This window comes from Dermacentor albipictus, chromosome 5 (assembly GCF_038994185.2).
Source record: "Dermacentor albipictus isolate Rhodes 1998 colony chromosome 5, USDA_Dalb.pri_finalv2, whole genome shotgun sequence".
Lineage (NCBI taxonomy): Eukaryota > Metazoa > Arthropoda > Arachnida > Ixodida > Ixodidae > Dermacentor > Dermacentor albipictus.
The window spans coordinates 128,790,278-128,814,246 of NC_091825.1; the positions used below are offsets into that span (position 1 = coordinate 128,790,278).

Below are 23,969 nucleotides of genomic sequence, written 5' to 3' on the forward strand. Positions count from 1 at the left end.
CCTATCCCAATACGATTGAATCGGCGTTTATCTTACGTCCATTTGTTTTCTTTAACGCTGCACTCCGAGTACTTTTCGGTCACGGACGGCCTACGCGTATCAACGAGGTAAGTGTTTCGGACGGGAAATTAGCCTAGCGCATATCATTAAACAAACAAACAAACAAACAAACAAACAAACAAACAAACAAACAAACAAACAAACAAACAAACAAACAAACAAACAAACAATGCACTCAACATAGATAATTTTAGTATGAGAATAACACAAGTCCCAAAGGGTTCTAAAAATTTTTTCAGTACGACTGAGTTCATTTTAAAGGAAAAGCGCTGAATAAACATACAGAGCGTTGCGTTGCACACGATGTTCAAAGATGCGGGTTAAACGAAAACACCATGATTTCACGTTCTTGTATTGCATTTGAAACATAAATACGCATCGTCTTTGCCTGAAAGATTCAGTGAAGGGCGGCTAACGCACACTTCTCCCCTGCTACTGTTAGGTAATTGTAATATATTAAATTATAAATAAATATATATTTATTTATTTTTCGGAAGAGGGAGCATCGCGTTACTAGCGGCGGCGGTCGTAAGTAGATGCGTGATAATGACTGATTAACTAAATAATTTAATAATACGTACACAATAAGCTTTACCTATATATTAATATAAATTAATTGTTATCACAACTTTACTGACGTTCGCCACAGCTAGTAGGGCGTAGCCGAAAAAAAGAAATGAACAGATTGTTGTATCCGCAGCGCTGTATAAAAGCTTTTGGCTTATCCCAATTGAAGCAGATGCTGTATGCCATCTTGCACCGTGGTGACTGCACATTCCCCCTTATATTTTTTTTTCCCTGATATGTACGCTACAGGAGCGGTGCCGGAAGAAGTTAGGACGAGCTTCGGAAGGCATCCCCACAATCAACCCCAACCTCTTCATCATCAAGCGGGGCACCATTCGAAGCACGGACACACTCATCATTCCAAGCCTGGCGAAAGACACCATAATTGAGCGCTTCTTTTTTTGTAAGCGCGTTCCGTGCCCACAGGAGACGTAACGCAATTAATAAAGGCCCTTCGCAGGTACCAACGACACGAGTATACTTTGTCTTCAACTCAAAAGCCCTTTTATGGCTAAACGACACACAAGTTCACAGGAAGATGGAGGCTCCATGGTGGCGCACTCTACCCCTGGCACTTTTCGGCCGGAGTTCTCGTCGCATTCCACCGATACAATCCTCGCCACCAGTGGCCCCTGATCACTGTGTCTAGCTACACGGTCCCTGTAACGTCGAGAATTGAGAACAGATGTCGAAAGCAGCGTCGAGTTGTCGCCGATATTTCACCGTCGAAGCGTCAAGACAAATCTAACAGGCCTAAGTATATAGCAGACTCAAGAACCGAGCGGGAGCACAAATGACGGCTCGAAATGTTCGAAGCGGGCGCCTCTCCCTACGAATGGAGCGCCACCCTGTTCCCATATCGAGGCTTATCGTACGTACAATATAGCGTTCAACACACATCCCTAATATAGCGTATACGCCCGCAAGAGCCCCAGAACAGCTTACGTGCAGTACACAGCGCGTAACGCCAACGCAGATTTATTGGAGAGCTTTAGAATAAGGGCCCCGAATGCTTCGGGCCGTTCCCAAAGAAATTTGTCGTCGGCCCTGAGCGTGCGTGATAATTTAACAGCGTCTGGGGCTGCTTCGCGTCGCTGCTATGCGCTATTTTCACGTCATTTAACTTCTGCTTAATCTCTTCAGCTCCCCCTTCACCTAAAAATTTCACCTTCACTTGAAAAAGATGTTGGTGTGGAAACAGGGACGGTAGCCGATATAAAGTCAAACTGGCTACCTTGTACAGAGGAGCTGGAGGAATGCACATCAGGTATAGCTTTATGCTTTTCCTATCAATAAACATTTTCTCTCCCTCTATCAGCGCTTCTGTCCAGGCATAGCACAAGAGAAAGAACTCCTCCACTATTCTGGCCGATAAGTGGCAAATTTGGAGCTTTCTGGACAGTGCAAAGTTTTGTTTTATACGAAAGAGCTACACGGTTCACGAGGGCCATGGTACCCTTACACCAACCTCTGTTTGTGGTTTGAGTCACCATGCAAAGGACTCGTGACGCGATGAGCCCATTGATTTTCCCGAGTCCTTAATGCATTTATTGTAAATTCTGTTACGAATTGCTGCAATATTCGCTTATCTATGTATGCGTTTTTTTTTTCTTTTTTTGAGTCCTTCTACGTTTTGCTCAACTAGTTTCAATTGCTCCGACTTGAGCCGAACTCAATCCGTGTTTCTGTTTGAAAGACGACAGTCATCCCGCAAGAGTCGAATTCACGATGGTTAACGCACGTACGTGCTCTTTGTTAGTGGCCGGCCACCTTCAGCAGAGTGGCAGGCCTTTGCTCTTACGAACGATTCAACAGCACGCGAAATTTTTCGTGAATACGGGACAAATTGTTGCAGGCACTGGAACGCTGTGGGTGGCAGTTAAATGCGACAATGAAAAAGAGATCTGTGTGAGCAGACAAATTCGTTGCGTGATGAATAATAAAACCAAAACATTTTTCAGAAAAAAATGTCAGCGAATGAGCCATATGGTATCGATAGATTCTAACTGACGTTAATAAATGCAGCCGCATTTATTAGAGGAATCGTGGGAATTCTTACTCGGCTATTGTCAATACATGCCGCATCTCAAAGTGCACTCTTTTAATTAAGGTAATCGTGAGACAGACAACTTAGTTTCCAAGGCAAAAAAGCTGCAGTTGTAGTATTATGCTTGGATGTTAAGCAGTCAAAAGACAAAAGATGGATCACGGGCTCCTTCGCAGAATCTCTTCTACGACGACAAATAGAAGAAATCATGCGTCATTCCTCTTCTTTCTTTGTTATATGCATGTCAGGTTAAGAAACATGAGCTGCAAATGAAAAGTATTCTGTACTGTTTTTTATCACAGTAGTTTCTGCAAATGAGATATAAGTGTCATTAGAAAAGTTATGTTTGTGTCTACAAATAGTACGGATGATTTTGTAGATTAATATGGAGACAGCACTCGGAGAGGCGGGTGGAATGTTGGAACAGCTGCAACAGATAGACATTTGTTGCACTTAATAGCGAAGAACGAACCCCGTTTGCTATCCAAGCATGCGTTGAGCATGCTTCGGAAGGTGGTTATTTGTGGCACAATGGCTGCACTATTACATTACTGCACTATTACTATTACAGCGTTACATGGGCGCTCTCCTTGCCACCGTGCCTTACCCTTATGCAGGAGCTAACCGGTAACTCGAGCGCCACTTCCACCACCCCCAGTGTAGGGCAGCAAACCGGGTGCTCGTCTGGTTGACCTCCCTGCCTTTCCTGTCCTTGCTCTCTCTCTCTCTCTCTCTCTCTCTCTCGCTTCCTCAAGGATCAGTTCGGTACTCCGTGCCGTGTCTGCGACCAGCGGCGTAGCGTCCGAAACGACAGCGTCTGCGTCTTCGATCGGAGACACAGCGCGCCAACGACACTATAGCTGTCACGAGGATATAAAGCCAGGAATATTAACGTGTATGCGCGCACAGATTTTGTCCGCAGCGGAAGCCAAAACGCGTTGCCGTGGCTCTGGAAAAGCTGACGGGGGTGTGCATTTGGCTTCGTCGCTTTTGCAACCAAACGCCTGGAGAACTAACTCTCCCTGCCCGGGCCGCGCATGCGCGTTGTCATCGTGACAGCACACCAACGGCGACGGTGCACACGCGGATCGAGCTTAAGTGTAATTTGTATCGCAACAAAATTGGCTCGCGAAAACATTGAACGTGATTAACGAGGTTAGCCCCCGTATTCTGGAATGCATCTTAAAGCTAGTGCTTGACTGGACAACTAAATTATGCCTGGCGAGAACGTTTCTTCCGGCGCATTTGCGATTGGCGACATTTCGATCAAGTCAAGCGTGCGCTTCGGCACAACGGCGGCGGTGGAGCCGACGGCATAAACGCTAAAGGTCCATCAGAAGCAGACCGACGTGTACTGTTGTGCGTGACCACCTCTGATGCGTTGTTGGGAAGGACGCGGAATGAGCGTTTTCCCGCATTAGTCAGGAATTGACGCCGGCGCAAAAGCCTTGCACCGCGCCACCCGGGGCGCGGCAACCGAGCTAGCGCCCACCGCCATTGATAGGGTGCCTCTATATGGCAGCGCCACCGTTTCGGTACTATCCAGACACCCAATATACGCCAACAAATCCTTCCAGCGACTCCCTTCGTGAGGGGAAGAAACGTGTGACGGCGGTGACGCCAACGCATGCATGCATGAAGACGGACCGGACCGGCCAGCCTGCGTCGTCAAGGCGTTTAGGGACAGACCAGCCAGTTGTCAGATGGTGAGAGGCCACCATGCAGTCAACCTAGCCATTCTGGTGGGCTCTGACAACTATTTGTCAGCCTACAGGTCAGCTGCTCTTCAGTTTTTCTCATGCTGTTGGCTGTATACATGCAAATAGTATGTTAATCTTCTGCAACTGGGAGACTTTGTCTATCTGACCGACCACTTTAGAGGGAAATGCAACTACGGATCATCGACACGCTGCAAGTTGAGCCCTACCAAACGGGCACCCTTTCGGACTTCATGACACTACACTCCAAGCACCCAGTATTATACAGCACGAGTCTTACATGAACCTTCTCAACGCCATGCACGGTGAAACGCGTAACACCTTTTCGAGTACATGCAACGCACGACACTTCGTCGCAAAGAAAATGAGGAAACTCCGCTATAGCCGTACGTGGCGCTCAACTGCATGCTTTGTTGCTGTGTGTACGAGAGAAAACAAGGGAGAGAACGGGGGAAAGAATGCTCGACGTCACTCTCAAATGCCTGCCTACGACTATACTTTTGCGGGTATGGCGCGGAGGCTGCGATTGGTGTAGGGAACCTTCATAAAATGTGCGTTCAAACGCTGTAGGCATGTGCATAAAGACTTGCTAGACTGATATAACGTCACTGGAACAATTGATTGGCGAAACGCCTAACGCTAGCTAGAGCACAAGGCACAATGCGAGTACATCGGCCTCGAGAGAACGAGACGATATATTGGGATAGCATAACTCGAACACAAGCAACGCGACAAAATAGACGCAAGACATACTGGGTGATGCGTCTATACTTCAGCAACACACATGGCGGCCCAGACGCAACAACTTCTGCGTGGTGCGTCTTACTGGAAGGTCTTACACTCGAACCGTTTGTAAGAACAAACAAATTCCAGCGAATCCTGATGCTGGACAAATTATAAGTGAAGGCGGGCGGTCTCTGGTAAAGACCGCTTACGAAGGGAAATATTTTAAAATCGGGGCCCAGAACTCTACTCTAAGGTGTGGCGCTGAATAAATGTGAATAGGTTGGACTTGCATAGAAGAAAAAGAAATAAAGAGGAAAGCACTGCCTGGCACACACAAAGTACGCGACTACTACTACATTGACTGCTGTTGTTCTTACCACAGATGATTGTGACGCACTAAAACGGTTATTATAGGTGGCTATGATCAACATACAGGGTATTTTACAAAATTTGCCGAATAACTTTCACTGTCAGGCACATAACTTTCGGGAAACGCACCGTCGCGTAAAAAAAACTCACTGCACTTAAAAAACGCTTTCTGTATGAAGTATTACATAGGATAGCATAACGCCAATAAAATTCATAACTTTAGAGCATACGTTCTGAAAATGGAGTCTGATATTGATGCCCATAGCTTCTGCGCTTGATCTCGGCGGGACGAAAAAAATAAAGTAAATTGTGCCACATCACCTTGTACTATGCAGCTCCTTTTGGCATAAGTGGCAATCACATAAGAGGTTTCTTTTGTAGTTAGTTTGCTGTACAGAGGTCCCCCTTTTCCTTATTTCTCCTTTTCCCTTTCCCCTTTCCTCAGATCCTCCCTTTTTTTATTTGATTGCGTACCCTCCCAAGAGAGCTAAGAGAATGAATAAATAAATAAACAACTTAACGTTTCCAACATACAAAGCTTCCTTCAAGGACGCGCAAGCACTTCGTGAACTTTAATACCGCCATAAAAATTCGAGAAGTAAAGTGAATAAGAGTCCGCGAGGTCGTAAACGAAAGCGATAAATAAGGCAACAAAGCAACACACGACGCGCGATTCCGAAGTAACGACTTCCTTCCACCGAGTGAACTTTGACCGATATCAGTCGGTGCGGTGGCGGCCGTGTTCCTCCCGAATCCCGGCAGGATCGCTCGCTACCGTTTGCCGCCGCTTGATGAGAGTTTCCCCACCCGTATCGCCAGACCGCCTCACATGTTAACCCAGATGTTTATTTTTACAGGCCGACAGCTCCCGATGCAAATCGGAGCTCCCCCCCTCAAATGTTGCTCCCAATCCCCGCCACAGATCTCAAATGCTCGCCCCAGTACCGAGATGGGATGGCAGACAGGGAGGAAGTCAGGAAAGGGAGAACAAAGCAAAAACTTGCCGCTATCCCGTGAGAGAGGAAAAGAATCGGGAAAGGCGGAGGGGAACTCGTCGCGGGGGTCAGTTGGGGGAAGCGCGTGGCCTGCTTTGCGAGAGGGGGAGAGTGGAGAGAGAGAAAGGACGCGGGGCGGAGAGGGGAAGTTTCCCTTTCCCCCACCAGATGGCTCAACATGTGCGACCGAGTGGCGCCGCCCGACAGAGCGTTCAAGATGTCTGCCTGGACCGCGCGGCAGGGAAGCGCCGCTCTCAGGCACCTCGTCGTTCCCGCCTGCTACCTGCAAGTTGTGGGTGAGTAACACTCGTGCACGAAACCGTTAGTTTGTCGCGCAACTGGCCGCGTTGGTAACACCTTCTTCCAACGCGCAAGAGGAACTTGTCCGGGTAAGGTGAGTTAACTGTGACACGAGCGAGCGGCCGAAACGGGCGCATTTCGCGAAAGCGCGGACCTTCGAACGATCTGTGCGCGCGACAGCTCGAAACGTTTCTCCAATCGCGAGTTCGCTTTCGCAGTGACGTCACAGTGTGATTAGGTGCTCGTTCCGAAGGTGGTTGTTCTGTGAAACAGGGCTGCAATTGGCGTGCGCTCTTTATTATTACGACGCCACGCCCACCGTGTGCTGAAGCCGCTGAAACACGGTTAATTATGAATGAACGTCGACGTGTGAGGTTGGTAGATCTGCGAGGTATAACGCGAGGGGCTGTCTATTCAGCCATTCCAGTCGTCGCGCGGCTGGTTAGAAATGCGCCAGTGGAACATTCTGCACATCTGCGAAACGAATTGTCGTGTGTGAATTTAGGGGTGAGTACTGAGTTGCGGAGTACTCTTGGACATTGGCTGACTGCTCTCACTAATATGTTCAGCATGAGGATTGGTTGGCACTTCATCTTACGAAAAATTCTAGAATAAAACCTCTTTATGAATGCAAGAATACGAGTAAGTAGACTAAGGGATCCAGCCGCAGAACAAGGTGCGTCAGCGTTTCCGTTCCTGTCATGACCAATTACTCTTGCGTTCGACACCAATGTCGACTTTCACAGCTTGAACCCATGACAGCATACTTCTGATTCTGCAATTTCTTTCCGTCAACTTTGTGTCTGCTGTTCATCGTAGAAATCACAAGCAAAAAAAGAAAAAGGAATCTTCAAACAAAACTCAAGCATAAGCTGTGATTTTATCTCAGTCTGTCTTTGATTTGGCGATAGTCGTTTACATAGAGACGAGCATTTTAAATGCTTTCTGGAAACTTTCTTTATTATGCCAAGTAAGGAGTCGGCTATGGTTTAGAAGAGCAGTGTTACGTTTATTTTTTTTGTGTGTGTGTGTGCGTGTGTCCAGAAAATTAAAGCAGGCCGAGGAAAGAAACATCAATAAGGCTGTCTTACCTATTTTTCAGTGTTAATAGGAGCAGCGCGTTACGTTTGCACCGATTAGGCCTGGTGACTCACCGCTCTCATTTCATGCTGAGCCTGAAGTAACAGACATGAGCTCAGACAACGAGAGAGCTCGTTTAATTACAGACGTCGCTCTGATGATAATTGCTGCTGCCGGACATACTATATACACCAGGGCAAGAAGAGTAAAATACCTTCGGCGAGACTCTAAAACGAGCGCTGAAGGCCGTTAGGACCTTGCTTGTCTTTTTCCATATAATGCTGGTCTAGGCGCGAGTCTGTGAATAGGCTCATTAGTGAAGTGTTTCCTTGATTTCGTATCCGTAGTGGCGGCTCGCTGACTGTGACGTTCTGTTGCTGAGGGGTAAAAACGTGGTCCGAGAGCCGACCACATACATTACGGGAGCGCGCTCGAATGCAAGAATGCTTCTGCGCTGGGACTGTTGGGCACGGTTGAGAACTCTGTCTCGTCAAAACTAAACCGAAGTCCCTCAACTACGGCCGTCTCCGTTAGCCCAGGTGTCGCGTTCAGACACTAATCTTGCCTCTCAAACATACGCTTGTAAAACTATAGCCTTAGACGCTTGTTAAGGCGATACGCCGTGTTTATTACGGACTTCCTCTTCATCTTCCTCCTCCGGGGCATATCGTGAACCCACCCACGAAACATCACAATGCTCATTGTCTTGAAGGATCCCATTTTATGAGAAAAAGAAAGTTCTGCGAACATTGCTGTCGACGGAGACGCCGAGATGAACGTACGTCACCCACAAACAAAGAAAGCTTGTACGAAAGCTGCCGAACTATATGCAAATCCCGGCACGCGCTAAACACCATTCACGGCATCTTCTTTTCGTTTTTTTTTTCTCTTTCTTTTTCTGCGGGCTCAGTGTCATAGGCAGCTGCTGCAGCAAAACCGAAGAGCCGACGCGCTCCAGCAAGCGGCGCGAATGGCGCCAGATGTCTTCACTCATGCGAGCGGAACGCAATATGTTAGTGCGGTAAGAACTAGCGGCAGGGCTCGGGCTCGAGTGGGTGCCGACGGAGCCGGAAGCGAGCGGCCAGAACAAGTATGCAGCCGCAAAAGCGGATTCCGCACCTTCGTAGAGAGCCAATTATGTTCGCACGCTCTCCACACAAGGACTGGCCGGCGTGCGCCCGATAAGGTGTACGTCCGTCGCAGGCTGAAGAGAGCCGGGTCGGTCTCTTCTGCAGACGATGACCCGACGGAACGTGGACGAGTCACTGCGATAATTTGTGTCTACTTGTGCCACAAATGCCAGATGTTCTTGGCGAAGGCCAAGCAATTACGAGAAATGTAGCTTTAGCTCGGTTTCACCTGCTTTTGCAGCCGTTTGACAACTGTACACCGATGGGTTCACCCGTGATATCTTTGTTCAAGTATGGTAGCGATAAAAAGTTCTGACACAATGGCGCGAGCAAAAAATTTAAAGTTTCTTCCAGTACAGCTCCGCTATGTAGAATTGATTCAGTACGATGCATTGGTCTAAGATGTGCATGTAGGTTGTATCACTTGATTTCAGTTGGCATGCCTGGGCCTTCTAAGTAAAAGAAAATACTACTACTAATAATAAATAAATAAAAAGAGAAAAGCAGGGAAAAACTTGCGGCACCATTTGATCTTTAAGCTTTTGCTCATGACTGTACGTATGCAGTGCAGAAATTCGCTCATTACAAAACAACTGAGCCAATTTCAATGAAATTTCTTCATTCTTCAAAATGTTCTAGACAGGTAAATAAAATGATGCCTTAATTGCACAACTCCGTAACACCACTCCGAAAATAGATATTGCAATCTGTAAGCTGTATAGACTATACATGGTGTCTAGAGTGGACAAACACGACGAATTGGTTTTCAGGTTTCTCTAATCGTTACAATGGAAATCGTTAAATTGGACAAGTCTTGAACAAGTCTTGTTCACAAGTTAATGTTAAATTTCGCGAGAGCATAAAGATTTCATCCGCTTTGGATGTTCTAATTGTTATGCGATTGACGGTATACTGAGATCGTCAGTTTTTCATTACCGAATGCTCAAGGTTTGCGCTTCTGTTGCTCCATGTTCAGTAAGCTTTTACATTTTACACCAGTTCCTTTTAAACTGAAGGTCGAAATAAAAACTCGGCTCGAAATACTGGGGGGGTTGCAATTTTTTTTGTTTATGTAAACAACAAAGTCGAGCACCTCTACAATGAAGCGACCTGCATAATTAACGAATGAATAATTCAGCCCCAGTTCAACCGTGAGCTGTGTTGTGCGTGGCATTCCCAGCAAAGTGATCTGTATAAGAAACGATTTCAAAGACTTCGAGCACTTCGTCATAAAGGCGTTAGACTGTACTTAGATGGGAACTCCCGTTGTAAAACTGTTCCTAAAGAAACAGGGCAGGCGAACTTAAGTGGCTAGCTTTTTTTTTTATAACAAACTAGACTCGCACAGTAGTACAAAGAACAAAATTATGATATAATCCGTATTTTTTATGTTAAAGAACTAAGAATCCCGAGAAGTATTTATTTCCCAATTTCTTGCTTAAGACAACAGTTTACAAGTGTTGTACTGAAGACGATCAATATTCGCCCCGAAGTCTGCTAGGAATTACATAATATACTAGTGGTCAGCGTGGTAGCTCTGTCAAGCACGGCATAGTGAAGGCCTTGTTAAAAATAAAACGACGCGTTCAAACCCAATTCGTCTTGCTGCAAGATTGGAAACGCGTGTTTCAAAACTGGCTCGAAAGCTTCGAAATTCTTTCGCGTGAGCTGCACCTTGATTATACCGGCATATCATGCATGTTTAAGATTTTCTAGCTGGTAGTCACACTTTGTCTAGCTCGGGAACTATAAATGTGCAATTTCATTCACGCACCAGACTGTCTGGCAAATCGGAAACTACAAGAAATGACCAATAACTGTCCATTGGAGGCAGTTCGGTTTTTAGTGCTCTCGACAATATCACGTAGTAAGCTTTCAAAGTCATATATAGTTCCGGCAAACGTTATTTATTTCTGTAAAGCCCGAAGACAGTTCCGCGTCAAGGAAGACTACAGCAACTCGTTCGCTTTTGTTGCTAGCCATAAAGAGTACGTTTGTAAAGAAAAGGAAATATGAAATGGTGTTCTGAGTAAAAACCTGATTAGCAATTACACAGTAATTAGCAATTGGTTTTCTGAGCTATACACAACGGAAGATTTTGCTCCAGCGTGCTAAAAACGCTACTATAGGCTGCGTTGTCCTGCGCTTCATTTCGAATTTTGAGGCGTCAAACGCAGCGTAGAAACAATTAGGGGTTGAGAATTGCAGGGTAAAAGAAGAAAGCCAACGCTGAGAGCAGTTTGCACCCTATGGGGCTTACCTTCTCCCCACCCAAACAATACTCTCCATCTATCTTGCATGTCGTTCCTTTCTCTTAACTCTGCGCGGTCGACACTTTCTGGTCACGGACGGCATTCGAGTTATCTGCGAGACTTAACATTCATCCTTGACAGGAATGTGGCGAGCGCAGAGTTATGAAGAATAGAAACGCAAGCAAGATCAGTGCTGATTATCCGGGATTATTTAACGTGCAACCGGTGCTACAGTGAACAAGCTTTTTTTTTTTTTTTGCTACAGCCTCCATAAGAATGCTGCCGCGGCGGCTGGAATCGAACCCTCGTCCTTGAGCCCAGCAGCGAAACGCCATACCCACTCGGCTCCCGTGACGCGGGTGTGACGCATCTTTATAATCGCAGCTACCCGTTTAACAACACTCCACTCCGCACGCTACCAATCCAACCAACTCAAACTTGCTGCACAATTTGCGTATATCAGTGTACGCAATCGAGCTGCCTCGGGTAGCAAAACAAACCTTAACTTTAAAAATGTTGCAACGTCTGCTGCTTCTTGCAGTGTTTGTGTACATAGTAACGTGAGACGACGCAGTTGCGAGCTTAATTCCTTAAGCCCAACCTCCCCGATTCGCAAGCGATGCGTCGCGATCGTTGCGAACGCGCAGGTCTCTCGCAGGTTCAACGTTGTGGATGTCCACATTCTCTGTTTGGACACCGCCATAAACGCCATCTACGCTTCTCAAAGTACACATCTGCCTCTGTGTTTGCCGGAGATACGTACGCGAAATCCCATAGGCGCAGAATTTCGAGAGGCTGTTCATACGTCGTCAACGGTCTTACGACGCCGGTACATTGAAAACTGGGCGCAACGATCCGAAAAAAAAAAAAGAGAGAGAACCGTTTTACGCTTGCGCACAGACCCGGGTCATCGCCTCCGAAAAGTGCAACGCTCGCGACTTCGGCGCCTTTCGTGTTTCTCCGTGACTGCGCCGATCACGCCATGAACCCCGCGCCCGTGCACGGCGGGCTTCGACAAACGCCGAGAGATGTTCTTTTCGGACAATCGACCGCACGGCGGCGAGATAAGGGAGGGGCGATGCGTCGAGGGAAGCAAACGGACGGACGACGTTATACCGTGCAGCCTCGGTCGAGACAGCGACGTACCGTTCTGACCCCCCTATAATTTATCTTGGGTTCATATTTTTCCACAGTTCGTCCGTACAAAGGAAAAAAAAAAAAGAAACGTACGCATCAACTCTTACCGCGGACGTTGGCGTCATGTGTCACCGAGACAAACGAGACACGTACTACGTGAACGGTCGTTTGGCTTCGAGAGCGGAGTCGCTCGGATTATGCTTCAACGCGGGTCGTCGTCCTCTAATGTCCAGGAAAGTCGATGAGAACTTGATGTCGCCGTCGAAAGGTCCGCTCCTAAGTATACATTCCAGTTTGGTGCTGCGTACTTGGTAGACAGATTGCGCGTGTTTGGCGGGCGTAGCGTATGTACACAACGCATAAATATTCACTTATAGCAGATATCAGTTACGAGTTGTTGTCTGTATGGTGTGCGGAATTAATGACATAAAGTAAAAAAATGCTAAGTCTGTATACAATGCTTAGCCTTTACCCGCGTTCGGCATCTTGCGTGACAGTGAAGTGATTCATTGCCGGTTGCCTGCGTTTTGGCGCTGCTGCATTCTATAGCGGACGATTTTCAAGTGACGAAGTGATGCCCCGACTTTATTGTTTCAAGAACGCGCGTAAGACGCATATTTTATTTGCATTCTTACCTTTCACGCGCACGCGATACTGTACGAAGTGCAAACAAGTGTACCCCATATATGTAATGCGTGATGAGCACTCAAAACTTTATTTACATTATCTATTCCGGTTGCTCTTTTCCATTTCCATTACTCCAAGGTGTGAGTTGCCTTTGGAATTGCTGTAATCTCCCGGACAAGAAAACCGCTCCACATGTAAATAAACATCTTTCTTGTTGTCGGACTGTCAACACATTTCGCGAAATGTCATGTGACTTATTCTAAAAAAAAATAAAAGACGGTAATGTCATGTTTGTTAAGTCGCTTAAGGATTTCTTAAAGTAAGCATACCTCGAACTATAACAGCAAGTTTTGCCAAGGGGCTTTACGCATGTTTAATAAGTGTATTCTCTGGATAAAGCTGTGCCCACCGCGCAAACGCATTTTCTGTATTTGCGCCGTTTCCTTTGCTGACCCCTTCAGTCAATATGATGGTAATCTAAATGTATAATCTATGCTTATGTCGTTCAAAGGAAACTTAGCAGCCTGAGTGATCAGGCTGCTCATATGCTCATATGCTCATAACGTCCTCGTTGCCGATTCTTTCCTTTACTTCTCAAAGCATTTCAGTGGATTAAAACACACTTACTGCGGCGGAGAGACGCGAGGTTTTCGGGTATAGATTTAAAAATGAGTGTGACTTGGCGACTTCTGAATGTAAGTGATGTGAAAACCAATTTATTAAGCAGTATCAACTGGGCCACTAAAATATTGAGAACGAAAATCAAATTATGAGCTTTTCTTCTTTTTTTTAAACCCCACCCCCGCTTTGGCCGCAGGCTTGTCCTATCAAGACGCAAATATTTATTCATTCATTCTTGCACTTGATAATGAACATTTCTTTCGTGAGCGCTTATCGTCTTAGCGTCTTATCTGGATAATTCTCAGCCACAAGGTAATTAAATTAGCCCGTTTTGAAAAGGAGACATATGTGCAAACATTGGAAAAGGCTTTCCTTCCTTTTCCTTTCCTTTTCTTTTCACAGCCCAATTATTTTCACGGGCAAAATAAAGTTAGAAAATTGTTTGAGTAGATTAGCTGCGTTGCTCTAGACTACAGCATGCCAGACGTTCTATGAATGGAGACCGACATTGCAATACTTCTCATTTGCAAAACTTATTTAGCACGTCCAAAGAAATACAAAGCCCAAACGTGAAATGAAACTCAAATAGTCGGCGCTGAAAGAAGTAACAAATCAAACGAAAGATAATTTCCGATGATTTCCGTGTTCGAGAAAAAACGAATCATGCAGGACTCACCATACGATGAATGTCGACGGTGTCGACGGTAATGCAAACAGCACTGAAGCAATGCAGCCAAATTCTTCACTACTGTTTAGTCGACTTCTTCAATTTTCTGTAACAGGCGTCTTCTTTACTTCTCTGTAGCTTAACGCTCCTGGCTCTATACACGCTCTGGTATCAGTATGTTCACTTGACTTCTTTTGTCATTAAGACTCGACAAAAGCCTTGACTTTTGTCACTTCTCTGTAAATGACTTGTTCAATTATCTGTTGCCGAATTCACTTCCTGCCTCTTCTTCCGCTTGTCTATGCGAAGACCCTACCCAGTGACACATGCCAATTATTGAGGATTAGACAAGAATGTTCACATGCCTAGTGTTCCACGCCCAGCTGCGCATAATCAACGCGCCGGCTGCAGGTGATCGTGTCGCCCATTCAAAGTGATCTTACCCCGAAATCAGTAGCAAACCAGGCATTTACTTTTTCTTGTGACAGCTCTACGGGTTTTGCTCTGGTGCCCTACACATCAACAAGCAAGATGTATAGGGTGGGTGCTTCGAGCAAGCTAACTGAATAGCACGGAAGAAGCCATTAGTTTTCTGTTGAAGAGAAGCTTGCTGGTCGATAGCCATACTTTATTCTAGCAGGACAAATTTATTGTTACGCTTTAACACTTTCAAGAAACGCTCACACAGGCATTGACAAACATCAACAACGGTGCAAAGCACCGACATCCGCGCTTAATATGCTTGAAGCGTCAGACCGGCTGATGGACTGAATGTTTCAGTCAGTATTTTGGGTAGAGTAACCGAGAAAATATCGCACAATTCGCTCAACGAACGTATTCTATCGTCTACGCGCGAAGGATGCCCGGTGCGAGTGCGGGTACGGGTGAAGATAAGTTGTAAATATATCAGCCGAGACGCCTTTCAATATTGAATTTGCGCGTTCAAAATTGGCGTTAGACAGATTTCTTCGTCGCACAAGGACAACAAAAGCGAGTCGAATATCACAGTGCCATGAAAAAAACGCGCGCATTCAGATACTGCGATACCTGCATGCACTGAAGCACACATTTATCTTTCTCTTAAAAAGCTATTATCACGTGTTATGGGGTTAGCTGTTTCTAACAAGCTTTTCTTTTATTATTTCCAGAAAACACTCCTGATCGCTCCTTCCCCTTCTTCTCACGTTTACACATACAATTTATTCCTTTTGGCTTCCACACCATGCAACAACCTACGGGTTTGTGGTCAGTCTGAGTGGTAAGACAGCCTTAATGCACGCGAGTCCACCTCCAAACGCGGATGACAGCCGCGTAATTGTTATTACGGTTGGCTCTGTCTCCGTTCGGGTTACGATCGAGCCCGTATATACGGGCGGCTTTCGCGTTGGCAGGCCAAGCGTGGCGCTCTCTGATAACGAGGGCGGAAGCCTGCGACGGACAAGCCACGCGAGCACGCTCTGATAGGAGGGGCGTGGGTGGGGGTGGCTCGTCGGACACATCGGAGACGGGAACACGTCCGTCATTTGCATCGAAAAGAGGAACGAACCCGGGCCGGAGTAGTAGGTATGTGCCGCTCGCTTCTCGACGTGATCGGCGTGCGGGGCGCGCTCTGGCGGCGAGATCTGCTTCCGCGAACGAACGAACAGCCCTACAGCTTGTTTCTTTACTTTTTATCGCTCCTCGCAGTATTCGTGTTGCCTCGTTCTTTTCTTGCTGTGCAGTGGCACGGGCATCGAGTGAAACTCGCAGCACTTCCTGGTTCGCCTCTCGAGACGACCGGGGAGGAAATTCAAAATAAATCAAAAAGAAAAAAAATAGAAGAAAAATTTTACCGGACATTATACCTGGCTTTCATTATAGACATGATATCAGAGCACAAGTTGAGTTACAAGTTGAGTTACTGAAGTGTCTGAACTAATCAGAACTAATTAGAAATCACTTATTGCCGCACACCAAAGCACATACCCGTAGACTTTAGAGAACCGCCACGTGAGCACGACTTTGGCGAAATTCCTGGAAACCCTGAAACATAAAGTGAAAGTAATGACGTCACTAATGACGTCACACATTACAAAGTGGCATGACATTTAACTGGCGAATTAATGGAAAAGACTAACCTCCGAGTTCGGTTCGTGTGTTGCGTTCGCCTAAAGTTAACCCAAAGAACACCAACGCCGAGGTGCGAGTGCCACTAAGAGACACCTATGTCAAAGGTCAGGGTGCCCTATCATTATTGGCTTAATTTTTGTTTTGTGCAACGGAAAGTTCAATCCTTTCTCCTGTCTTTTTTCCGACGTCTCAACTTATTCCTAACGCCATCCACTCCAGTGCTTCCTTGATATAACTCATTTCGTATCTCTGTCAGAGCTACGACCAATGTGAAACAAGTTGTTCTTTATTCTATGTGTGAAAGCTTTCTTTCTTTCTTTCTTTCTTTCTTTCTTTCTTTCTTTCTTTCTTTCTTTCTTTCTTTATTTCTGTTTACGCTCTGTCATTCACAATTTGAGAGTTAGCTTTTCAATAGCTCCAAAAGCAGGACATTGAATAAAGCGCGGATTAATGCAAATTTTCCGGCAACTGTTCTATGTGGGGAAAACCGGAAGATGTATTAACAATCGTTTAATGGAGCAATCTAAATCATTAAAAGATGGCAGTGGAAAGCACCTGCCAGTTCAATGTAGGTCATGTGCGAAGAAGTGCAAGTCGATGTTTGAGAACACGAAGGTGCTAAGGCGAGCAAAGGACCAAAGGGCACGTGAAATCTTGGAAGCATCCTTAATAGCAAGACATGGCCCAGATAGGTGGGTCAGCGAACTGTCAGTGTACCTTTTAAAAAAATGAGCTTGATTTTTTTGGTGTAGCTAGGGCCTTGCCGAGGGAGTGTTCCATGGTCACGCGCTGATCATCTGGCTTGGGCGTGCGCATAGTTCGAAGAGGCAGTATTGTGTGATTTCAATCAACCAGTTATTAGTCTGCGTTCGTCCTGTCTTCATCTACCTCGGTGTCTCGTTCATAGCGCAGTTCAAGTTCACAAAAAAATAAAGAGACTCGTAACAGCTTCGCTGAAACATGGAAAACATTTTCATCTTAAGCAGAAGAGGACAAGTAGAAGACGTAGACACCACAGTGCGTTAAGATCAACAGTTTACAATATGGAAATTTCAACTTATGTACCCCCGTGTTCACAGTACACAAAAATGCAATATGTCCAACACACAAGGGTACTTCACTGAAGTACCCTTGTGTGTTGGACATACTTCACTGAAGTACCCTTGTGTGTTGGACATATTGCATTCTTGTGTACTGTGAACACGGGGGTACATAAGTTGAAATTTCCATATTGTAAACTGTTGATCTTAACGCACTGTGGTGTCTACGTCTTCTACAAGGGTACTTCAGTGAAGTACCCCTGTGTGTTCGAAGAGGCAGTATACGACCTTAAAAAAAACGCCTTGAGGTCCAGCTGTGGACTTGCAAGTCCACGCATGAGATAAAGAGTATACGCTTGGGCAGAGAAAAGGATGTCAGACAAGGCTCGCACAACACACAACACTACCTGATGCTGCGTGTAGAGCGAGACAAATGAGGGGAACCGAGTGGCTCGAGTTTAGCGCGACAGCGTTCAGGAACCTGTGTCGCAGAAAATCCGGCGTCGGCGTTCCGCATTGGCATCGACCAAAGAATTTTGGAATTTTAGACCAAATTCCGAATTACGCATACCTAACCACTTCTCCACCACCAAAGTTGCGCAGACCTTGTCTTTCATTCTTTACAATGTTATTCCTCAGAATTTTGAGAACGGCCCCACAAACAAATGTAATGAGAAAAGAAAACGCCGACAGCGCCCGTCCTTTATGTTATTTGTTAAGAACAACACGAATTAAAACGACAGTTAACTTTCATTATGGTTGTCTTGGCTTCATGTTACGTGTAGTGTCGGCGCGCTCTCACGAAGTGCACATAGGTGCGCAGCCCACAATTTTTAATGCGAAAACATTATATGCCCCCTTACGCGAAAATTCGGCGTTGTAGTCGGCGGCGTGACCGAATGATGGTAACGAAAATGGCGGACGGCAAAGGGTAGAACCCCATAAATAGATACTCCAATTGACGTCAAATTTCTCAGGGAGGTTCCTGCAAACAAAAGAAACTAATGCCTTTGAAAAAAATAACAGATAAATTCCCGTGTCGGTTGGAATCAAACCAGGGCCTCCGTGGTGCGATACGAGCACGCTTACCCAATGCCACGGCGGCTCCACGGTTCTGGTTGACTAAATGTGAGCCTATAGCTAGTGCTTACGTCATTGAACACGTCACGTCGAAAGGCGTGGTCTAGGGCGTACGTCATTGCGCACGTCACGGCACAGCCAGCCGGCTGACTAAACGTGTTGTGTAGTGCGCGCGTCGTTGCATGGGCACGCGATGGCGCAGCCAATGGGTAAGAGGTGGCGCCACGTCATGAGTATAAAATAAGTGCATAAAATGAAAAGCATTAATGCAATGCCCAATTGAATGTGGTCCTTCGAGGTATGAACTGTTCAAGCGAGCGCGTTGAGACGCTTGGCGCGTTTTCATGTGGCCTTACCGAGGCGCAGTTAAAACGCAGGCAAGAGTTGCGCGGACAAGGAACGGGCAGAAAAAAAAAAACATTTTCACCGAAGCGACTATAATGCTTTCACATTCCCCACACTTAAGCAGTCTTAAGTGTCTTTGCCGAATTTTCGTTCCCTCCCTTCAACACGAATTTGCTTTTAGTACATCGTTTAACTTTCTCGCCTTGTCGGGGCGCCCTTCCAATATAATTCCGGCGCCACCGTTCTCCGTCTCTCATCCTCTCGCGTCTATTTCTTTGTTATACCTTTATCGCGTCTTCTTATACTCGCTCGTTTCTTGCCCGGCAGTCGCTTGTTTTCACATCGATCAAGCCTTCGACGGCAAAGCCCGTCATCCGGGCCCACGCCGCATCCGATGGCAAACGACGCAATGACGGTGAGGCGCACTGTGTAAACAAAGCTTCCGCGGAAAACTGACCGATCGCCGGCAGGGGAGCGGCAGCCCATCGGCGGCCGCAAGTCGCGCCGCATATATACGAAGTGTCAACACAGGCGACCCGTATGGCGCAGAGCGAGAAACAGGGCACCGCTGACGATGAGCTGCTCGAATAACGCGACGTACGTATATAAACAAATTGCTGACATTCCCCCGCACGACGCACCTGGGAGCTACGGACAGCTAGCTGCACGGCCGACATGTTTGGGTCGACGCGCCCCCTTTTCCCGCGAAGCAGCTTAGTTAAATTGCTAGACTAAACAGACAACTTCCCGGGAAGGTGCTTCATTAAATAATAATAAAAAAATCAAAGCAACCACCACCTTCTCCTGTCTATCGAACTTTCCTGCAGAATTTGTACTATGCGGTCTCGTCGCAGTCGCAAAAGTTGCAAGAAGCACTGTCCACCATGCCAGTGCGGGAACATCAGGCGTTTGTAAAAGCGACAGCCAGCCACAAGAGGCACAGTAAAGTTGCCGTCGCATGGAAGGAAACTAAGCGGTAGTCGAAGACAGAGAGAGATACCTTTAATGTTAGAAAGGTTGAGTGGTCAAAGTGAAGGACATGCTTCTGACTTACTACTCCACTCGGAGGGAGTAGTAAGTCGTAGTAAGTAGTAAGATAGGGACGAAAAAATGTTGATGAAGGAAGAAATTATTATTATTAGTAGTAGTAGTATTTGTTTTGAACACATATACACATATACACAGGTAACAGGAAAGGGAAAGCGAGGAGCAGGCTGGCAACTGCCACCGGAAGGGGCACGACGCCTGCCTACTCTTCTGAAGGGAGGCGACCGCAACACAGAAATGGAAGATAGGAAGGAGGGGAGGAAAAAGGAAAAAGGAAATGAGAGCAACAGGACAAATCTAAAGACCAAAGTAGAACACTGCAACAGGACAAATCTAAAGACTAAAGTACAACTCTGCAGCCGGAATTAAAGTGGCGCCGCGTCGAACAGCCTCCACAATTATCAACCACGTCCATGGCTAGTTCGCTATGCGGCTGATTGTGTTCTCCACGATGAGACGCCAAGTAAAGCTGCACGTAATCACCGTTTCACGTAATCACCTGCACGTAATCACCGGTTCACAATATACACTACAAGGTGTTTGAACCCGCCACCTCCCATCTTCGAAGGAAGAAGCGTTAGGGTACAACACTGATCACACACAGTAGGGCCGGTCACTGAAGGTCACGCTACAACAGAATGTCGAATGTTCGTGCTACAAACGTGAACCTAAGTTAGTTAGGTCTATAAAGGTTAGTAGGGCGCGATGGGCCTGATCACGTTTAGATGCACAACCACTGGGGTATAAGCATTCCTCGAGTGTCGCACATCGCAGGCCAAGGAGATGATAGGAAGAAAGGTGAAGATTATGAAACAAATGCACAACAACCAAGTGCCGCAGCAATGCATTACGCTAGTGAAGAGCAGTCAGCCATTTCTTTACAACCTGTATTATACTCGCACTGCTGTTTTAGCCATAAGCGTGTCCAAACCAGTAGTTAAATGCTGCAAGACGCAACTTGCGTGAAGGCTCAAGAAAAGGTCAAGAGAGCGGAGTCGCAAGTTGGCGCATTGCATTGAACTTTGACGTTATAACGCGGTACACATCCTCATCCGCAGCTCTTCGTTTGATGGCGAAAAGCAGTCCGCGTGCCACTTTAAGCCGACTGGACGGCAAAGTGTTCACCATAGGAAAGTGACTTGGACCGTGGACTCGACCGTCAAACGCAAAACGAGCAACCACGGCTCCACTGCACAGTATGCCAACGAGTGGGCTCCACGATCACCTTCGTATGCGCGGTGAACCCTGTTATGTGTGCACGTGTATCGTTTTTTTTCTTATCCTATTCTTATTTCTTTCTGCTTCCCCATCGCCCAGTGTAGGGTATCAAACCAGAGGCAGCAGGCCAATGTATAAAGGCTCGTACGTGAGAAAAGGTTGGGGAATATACCGGCCCCTTCTACACAACAGCCTAGTCGAAGTGGTTTGTCTGGGCCTTTTGCGCGGTGCCATGGCCAAATCGCAATCTAAAATCTGCCGTTTATAAGCTCTGACGCGGAAGACTTGTGTCACGATGGAAGCGAATGCAGCGGAGTGTTCATTTCGCTCCACCAGGAATGCCTATATAAATGTCTAGACCACCACACAGCACGCCCGGTGACCATTACTGCAAAACGTTGTTAAAGAAAGAAAGTATTAACAAACGCACTGAAATTTTGGCCGAAAAGCGAGCTCCGAACATCTCCGCTCATACTAGGTTACCAAAGTTCGGAAGGGCAAAAAAAAAAAAAGCTGCGATACTGACAGTTCGGAAATTGAAAATCTAGGGCCTTCGTATCAATATACGAAAACAGGAAGTTCAGCTAAAAGGCAATTAACTTTTTACATTCGCGAACCTGAGTTCAAAACAATAAGAACATTGAGCTGATATAAAGCCACTAATAAAAAGCTTGCTCAGCTCGAGGAAATATAAGTTCTATAACGAAAAGTTCTTGAAAACGACGTACCCGATTTTCGTCGTTCTGGCACCTGAATCGGCTGCCGTTTCCGAAGCAATGATTGTACAGAAAATGGCTCTAACTTGTTTTGATGCAGTTGTTTTTATGCATGTCATTTTCTTTTTCGTTTTCATTCGCAAGAATCGCCCCTAACGCCCGATTGAATTTCCCTTTCAATCTTTAAATCAACGAGAAAATCCGGCACCCACAGAGAGGGTGCACTGGCTATGGCGTTGTGGCTATGGCATGGGTTCGGTCCCAGACCGCAGCAGCCACATTTAGATGAAAATTAAATGAAATAAAGGCTCCTGTACTTCGATTTCAGTGCAGGTTAAAGTTAAAGATCTACAGGTGGTCAAAATTAACGCGGATACCTCCCCTACAGTGTCTCTCATAGTAATAATGTTGCTTTTGGAAGTTAAACATCACAAATCAATCAATCAATCAATCAATCAATCAATCAATCAATCAATCAATCAATCAATCAATCAATAAATAAATAAATAAATCAAAATTCGGCTGAGTGCAGTTGCGCAGTTTAAAAACTATAACAGTCGAGGATACGTCGCCCGTCCATGCTGTGAGCAGAAGTCCGCTCTGACTTACCTTAGTTTGATTTTAACGTTGTGAATGATTCTGCACACAATGAATTAGTGAACATCTTGAACATCATCTATTTTTGCGTGTGTGTGTGTGCGTGCTGTGGCAGGCACGGTGAGGTACGAAGTTCGTTGAAAAGTAGTGGTATAACGAAGTAGTACAACGATGAAGCTACACCAGCTAGGACTTTCTCAGGCTATGCTTGCTTTCATATCGCGAACAAGTCCACGACCTGAAACCAGGACCGAGCGCTGAAATGAGCGGGCACCCCGGCACATAATATTTATGCGATAATTACATGCTTGCATTATTGGAATCATTAAAACGCAGAAAGCAAGAACGGGAAGGTAGGCGGAGAGGGAGGGAGGTCGGGAAACGCGAATTCCTAAAATCGAGCGCGCAGTACAAAAGAAAGCAGAATACGTACTCAGTTTTCATTAATGAATGACGCCCACGGCATGCTGCGCGATGAGCCGTCTTTTGAAATTCTTTTTGCGCCCCCATTTTAAACGTCTCGGGCCAACGTATACTGAAAGAACGGGGCGAGGTAAACTGACGATAAAGAAGGAAGATTGAACTGGGATGGTAGATCACTGGTTCATCGCGCTATCTGCGCAAAGTTTCATCAAAAATTAGTACCGTCTTGAATTTCACTTCAGACGTTTACGCCCCTCTGACGTCACAATATTCACGGCGTTGTTGCACATTCTGTCACTTCGTTTTTTTTTTTCGCCGGCAGGTTCACAAAAGCTGGGAAGTTGAGTATTCTTTCATTTTTTATGCACAGTAATTATACCTTTATCATTACAAATAAATTAGCTGCACTCTACTATATGTCAGAATCAGTGACGTCGTGGGTATAGCTAATATGGAACTGTAGAGGTGACGGAGCCAGTTCCTTTGCTTTTTTTTTTTTTGGAACTTTAAATCCTAGAAGCGTCATCAACCAAACCAGAAAAATTACAATGCGCCGACAACTGCTCAGGGAGTGTGATGACATCATGGCGCAGACTGAAAATAACGCGCCGCATTGATGGAAAGAAGCATGTTGTCACCCCGTAATCCATAAACTACAATATGTATCATGGAGCGGGGCAGTGAACTGTGTTAAATGACACGACGGTGACGCACTACCATAAACCAGCGTCATGAAAACTACTCATCACACCTGGGCACCGTATTCACTATCAGGAACCCGCTATTCTTAATAAACAAAAAATGTTCGTTGCTCTAGAAATCCTTTTGAATACATATACATTCTCTTCCCTTTACGATCTAGAAAAGCTTTCAAGCGCCACAGAAGTCACACGTTTGTCGCGAACTTTCAATCTGATCTGACCGATCTTCTTTCAGATACCATCATGGCGAATTGTTTATCGTTTATTCTTTTTTTATTGAGGAATATGAACTTGTCCTACTGTTTAGCACGACAGTCGTGGGCCAATAGTGAACAATTCATTTTATCGCATAACTGTTGGAGCATAAGTAAATCCTACACGCTTTAGAGCGTACGTT

At 46.0% G+C, this 23,969-nt stretch overlaps 1 protein-coding gene and 1 pseudogene across 1 annotated transcript in view; both read left to right on the forward strand.

Annotated features, from left to right (window-relative positions):
* Window positions 1-1,095, forward strand: part of LOC135906345 (uncharacterized) — a 37,214-nt gene extending 36,119 nt beyond the window's left edge. Inside the window, exon 10 of the mRNA XM_065437686.1 lies at window positions 877-1,095. Within this exon, the coding sequence (XP_065293758.1) occupies window positions 877-1,016 (140 nt within the window). The 3' untranslated portion in view covers window positions 1,017-1,095. The remainder of the gene's footprint in view (window positions 1-876) is intronic.
* A 5,555-nt stretch (window positions 1,096-6,650) lies between these two features.
* LOC135906346 (uncharacterized) overlaps window positions 6,651-23,969 on the forward strand; it is a 36,036-nt pseudogene continuing 18,717 nt past the window's right edge.